General features: G+C 50.2%; 1 protein-coding gene across 1 annotated transcript in view; it reads right to left on the bottom strand.

Annotated features, from left to right (window-relative positions):
* Nucleotides 1–5,249, bottom strand: part of LOC140196904 (retinol dehydrogenase 11-like) — a 19,795-nt gene extending 14,546 nt beyond the window's left edge. The window contains exon 1 of the mRNA XM_072256830.1: nucleotides 4,977–5,249. Coding sequence (XP_072112931.1) covers nucleotides 4,977–5,163 — 187 coding nt within the window. The 5' untranslated portion in view covers nucleotides 5,164–5,249. The remainder of the gene's footprint in view (nucleotides 1–4,976) is intronic.
* Nucleotides 5,250–5,906: the final 657 nt, after the last annotated feature.

The raw sequence follows: 5,906 nt of genomic DNA, 5'->3' as shown, positions 1-5,906 counted from the left end.
AACCATGCGGGTTTTGGCCTATCTTGTCATGTGCCTCCAAGTATTCCATAATCTCATCCCTAACAATCGATTCCGACAACCTCCCGACCACTGATGTCAGACTAACAGGTCTATAATTTCCTTTCTGTTGCCTCCCACACTCCTTAAATAGCGGAGTAACATTTGCAATTTCCCAGTATTGAAAGGTCATTATTAATGCCTCTGCAATCTCTCCAGCTAATTCCTTCAAAACCTGAAGGTGCATTCCATCAGGTCCAGGAGATTTATCCACCCTCAGACCATTAAGCTTCCTGAGCACCTTCTCAGTCTTAATTTTCACTGCACAAGCTTCACTTCATTTCCCTGACTCATTTGTATACTGCAGATATCTTTCACTGATGCAAAATATGCACTTAGTTCCTCTGCCAAGTTTCAGAAACGGCCACAACGTCATACTTGCCAATCTGTAGCTGAATTTCAAGATCGTCCACTTTATTTCGAGACTTAGAGACGGGATTAATGAGAATTTGAGAAGTGTGGTCTGATTAGGGATAGTCAGGATGTTTTTGTGAGGGGCATGAATTCTTTGAAGGTGTGACAGGTGCTTCTTGAAATCACTCACCAAGTATGTTTAGCTGTTGTCTATTGCCCAAAATTTACTGTATAAATATAAAACATAACCTGGCTTTGGAATTTGTACTGGAGAAAAAATTCCTTCTGTGGGAATGACGTTCATGACAGTGAAATACAACAACCAACAAGCCACATTGGTAAAAGCAGGAGGGCCAGCGTTGTGGGGGCGTGATTAGCTGGGACAGTTACAATTTGCTGGTCGTCTATCCACCATTTGCATGCCATGTCCCTGGCGATGAAGTCGACTGAATGCCAATTACTAAAGGTACCTGATGATGCCAAAAATATCCCTATGCCTCTGTTTGGAACCAAGGAAGGGCCATGATCCACCCCCACCCCCCCGCGCAAGCAGCAACGAGCAACAATCCCCCCTCCCCTCCCAGCAAAAATAAATGAGCATCAGGACCGTCACCGAGTCCCAGCGTGTGCTAAACAATAGCAAAGACAGACCAAAGTTACTCCAAAGGCTTCGCATTTCATCCGACATCCGACAACCCACAAACCACAGGTTCTCTCTCTCCCAGCTCTTCTTTCTTAATGACTATATGCTCAAGCTTTTCAGTCCTCTGTAATCGTCCCTACAATCGCCAAAATCCTTTTCACCGGTGAATACTGAAAGCAAAGTATTCGTTAAGTATCTCCGCTACCTCCTCTGGCTCCACGCACACGTTTCCTCTCTCGCTCCTGGTTGGTGCTATTCTCACTCGACTCATCCTCTTGCTCTTCACATACTTGTAGAATGCCTTGGGGTTTTCCTTAATCCTGTCCGCCAAGGCCTTCTCATGGCCCCTTCTGGCTCTCCTAATTTCCTTCTTAAGCTCCTTCCTGGCAACCTTGTATTTTCTGGAGCTCTACAGTACCGAGTTTCTTGAACCTTTCACAAGCTTTTCTTTTCTTCTTAACTGGATTTACTACATACTTTGTACACCATGGTTCTTTAACCCTACCATCCTTTCCCTGTCTCAATGGAATACTGATGTAGAACTCCATACAAATGTTCCCTGAACATTTGCCACATTTCTGCTGTGCATTTCCCTGAGAACATCTGCTCCCAATCTACGTTCCCAAGTTTCTGCCTAAAAGCATCATATTTCCCCCTACCCCAATTAAATGTTTTCCCAAATTGTCTGCTCCTATTCCCCTCCAGCGCTAAGGTAGAGGAGATAGAGTTGTGATCACTACCGGCAAAGTGTTCTCCCACGGAGAGATCCAACACCCGACCACGTTCATTTCCCAATACTAGATTAAGTACAGCCTCTCCTCCAGCTGGCTTATCTACATATTGTGTCAGGAAACCTTCCCGAACACACCTAACAAAGTCCACCTCATCCAAACCCCTTGCTCTGAGGAGATAGAAAACATAGAAAACTTACAGCACAATACAGGCCCCTCGGCCCACAATGCTGCATCGAACATGTCCCTACCTCAGAAATTACCAGGGTTACCCATAGCCCTCTATTATTCTAAGCTCCATGTACCCATCCAAAAGTCTCTTAAAAGACCCTATTGTATCCGCCTCCACCCACCATTGCCAGCAGCCCATTCCATGCACTCACCACTCTCTGTGTAAAAAACTTACCCCTGACTTCTCCTCTGTACCTGCTCCCCAGCACCTTAAAACTGTGTCCTCTCATGTTAGCCATTTCAGCCCTGGGAAAAAGCCTCTGACTATCCACACGATCAATACCTCGCATCATCTTCTACACCTCTATCAGGTCACCTCTCATCCTCCGTCGCTCCAAGGAGAAAAGGCCAAGCTCACTCAACCCATTTTCATAAGGCATGCTCCCCAATCCAGGCAACATCCTTGTAAATCTCCTCTGCACCCTTTCTATGGTTTCCACATCCTTCCTGTAGTGAGGTGACCAGAACTGAGCACAGTACTCCAAGTAGGGTCTGATCAGGGTCCTATGTAGCTGCAACATTACCTCTCGGCTCCTAAATTCAACTTCACGATTGATGAAGGCCAATACACCACACGCCTTCTTAACCAGAAGGTCAACCTGCGCATCTGCTTTGAGCATCCTATGGACTCAGACTCCAAGATCCCTCTGATCCTCCAGACTGCCGAGAGTCTTACCATTAATACTATATTCTGCCATTGTACTTGACCTACCAAAATGAACCACTTCACACTTATTTGGGTTGAACTCCATCTGCCACTTCTCAGCCCAGTTTTGCATCCTATCCATGTCCCGCTGTAACCTCTGACAGCTCTCCACACTAACCACAACACCTCCAACCTCTGTGTTATACACCTCCAACCTTTGTGTCATATGTCAATATTTGTCAGACAATATTTGGAAAGTTAAAATCAATCATCAGAACAACTCTATTATTATTGAACTATTCCAGAATCTGCCTCCCTATCTGCTTCTCAATATCTCTGCTACTATTAGGAGGTCTATAAAAACCCCCAGTGGAGTCGTTGCCCCCTTCCTGTTTGTAACTTACACCCAGAATGACTCAGTGGACAATCCCTCCATGACTTCCTCCTTTTCTGCAGCCGTGACACTATCTCTGATTAACAATGCCACTCCCCCACCTCTTTTGCCTCCCTCTCTGTTCTTTTTGAAACATCTAAAGCCTGGAACACTCAGCAGTCATTCCTGCTCCTGAGACATCCAAGTCTCTGTAATGGCCACAATATCATAGTTCCACATATTGATTCACGCTCTAGTTTAATCTGCCTTGTTTATGATAGTCCTTGCATTAAAATAGACACATCTCAAACCATGAGGCTGAGTGCATCTTTGCTCTAACAACTGCCTGTCCTTCCTCAGAAACTCCCTACGAGCTGTCTCTACCTGTGAACCAACTGGCCCATTCTCTGCTTTTTCACTATGGTTCCCACGCCCCCGCATATATAATTCAAACCCTCCCCAGTAGCATTAGCAAACCTCCCTCCCAGGATATTGGTTCCCCTCCAGTTCAGGTGCAACTCATCCCACTTGTACAGGTCACCCCTTCCCAGAAAAGGTTCACTTATCCAGGAACTTGAAACCCTGCCCCCTGCACCATCTGCTCAGCCACTCATTCAGCTGCTCTATCTTCCTGTTCCGACCTTCACCAGCTCGTGGCACTGGGAGTAATCGGAGATGACCACCTTGGAGATCCTGCTCTCTCTAGCCTCCTTCCCAACTCCCTCAACTTACTGCACTGGACCTCTACCCCTCTCCTGCCTGTGTCATTGGTACCAACATGTACCATGACCTCTGGTGAGTGCGGGGGAGAGAGCGAGGGGGGGTTGAGTGCGGGGGAGAGAGCGAGGGGGGTTGTGCGGGGGAGAGAGCGGGAGGGGTTGAGTGTGGGTGGGGGAGAGAGCGAGGGGGGTTGTGCGGGGGAGAGAGCGGGAGGGGTTGAGTGTGGGTGGGGGAGAGAGCGAGGGGGGTTGAGTGTGGGGCAGAGAGCGAGGGGGGGTTGAGAGTGGGGAAGAGAGTGAGGGGGGTTGTGTGGGGGAGAGGGGAGGGGGGTTGAGTGTGGGGGAGAGAGTGAGGAGGGGTTGAGTCTGGGGGAGAGAGCGAGGGGGGGTTGAGTGTGGGGGAGAGAGCGAGGGGGGTCGAGTGTGGGGGCGAGAGCGGGGGGGTTGAGTGTGGGGGAGAGAGCGAGGGGGTTCGAGTGTGGGGGGAGAGAGCGAGGGGGGTTGAGTGTGTGGGAGAGAGCGGGAGGGGTTGAGTGTGGGGGCGAGGATAAGGGGGAGAGCGGGAAGGGTTGAGCGTGGGGATGGGTGTGTGGGTGGGGGAGGGAGGGAGGGTTTGAGTGTGGGTCGGGGAGGGAGGGAGGGTTTGAATGTGGGTGGGGGAGGGAGGGAGGGTTGAGTGTGGGTGAGGGAGGGAGGGTTGAGTGTGGGTGGGGGAGGGAGGGAGGGGTTGAGTGTGGGTGGGGGAGGGAGGGAGGGTTTGAGTGTGGGTGAGGGAGAGAGGGTTGAGTGTGGGTGGGGGAGAGCGGGTGAGGTTGAGTGTGGGGATGGGTGTGTGGGTGGGGGAGGGAGGGTGAGGGGTATCTATGCAGAAGGGTCAGTGAGAGGGCTCAGGTGGGTGGAGAGAGCGAGAATGGGTTGTATGGGGGAAGGAAGAGGATTTTGGGTTGAGGATTAGAGCTACAACCTCACTCACTGGCCTCTCCCTGCGATCTCTATTTCTCTGCCGGGATTCCCAACTTGGAGAATTCTGCAGCAGACGTCGGGAAGCATTTGACCATCAGCAAAATGTTCCAAGTTCCGGATCCTCGGCCCTCGGGGTGCGGGACGGAATCTCCCCTCAGCCCCTGGACCAACCCTTGCACAGAACCCTGAGATTCGGAAGGATCGGCAGCCTCCGCTCCGGTCCGACACGGGATTTGGAGCGGCGCTACAGTTTCGTTACCTGTGTTGGATCCGGTGACGATGGCCGTCTTGCCGTTGAGATCCACGGGGCAATCCCTGGGTCTCCAGCAGCTCTTGCTCTGTAACCGGACCACCAAGTAAAGGAGGATGGAAGCCACGAACCAGAGAGGATGGGAGGTGAGAGAGGAGAGGACGGAGATAATGGAACTGAGCTGTAGGCGATCCATGTTCCGTGTGTACTGTGACGGGACGTTTCTCAGAATACACGCTCAGCTCAGAGAACAACGTCCCACCGTTAAAAGGACTTTGACAACACACGCTCCGAGGTCGGGAGGGATGTGGTGTTTGGCCAGAGGACCTTATGACGCACGTTTGTACACAGAGAAACACACGGAAATATTCAAACTTCAAAATAAATTTATTATCAATCTACATATGATCCATTTTCCTGCGGGCATTCACAGAATCAATGAAAAACAAAGACAGTGTGAGAAAGTCAGTACATTCTGCAAATACACACAGAAAGACAACAAATTGATAATGACACTAATCGATAAATAATGTTGAGAACACGACTGGTGTCCTGAGCTGCATACAGTCGTTTTCAATGCAGGAAATATCGTAGGAGGTCAGGTGAGCTGAAGGCATGGATCAACACCTGGGACTCAGACATTGTAGCCATTGGTGAGACCTGGTTGCAGGAGGGGGCAGGACTGGCAGCTCAACATTCCGGGGTTCTGTTGTATTAATTGTGACAGGGTGGGATGGATTAAAGGAGGAGGGGTGGTGTTCCTCGTCAGAGATAATATCAGTTCAGTGCTCGGTCAGGACAAAGTGGATAACTGGTCTGATGAGGCATGGGGCAACAAGGCCCTTCCCTAGTTGCCTCATGTGGCGATGAGCTGCCTTCTTGATCTGCTGCAGTCCCCGAGGTGTGGGGACACCCACAGTGCTGTTAGGGAGGGGATTC

This window comes from Mobula birostris, chromosome 4 (assembly GCF_030028105.1).
Source record: "Mobula birostris isolate sMobBir1 chromosome 4, sMobBir1.hap1, whole genome shotgun sequence".
NCBI lineage: Eukaryota > Metazoa > Chordata > Chondrichthyes > Myliobatiformes > Myliobatidae > Mobula > Mobula birostris.
This window is presented reverse-complemented; position numbering and strand designations above follow the sequence as displayed.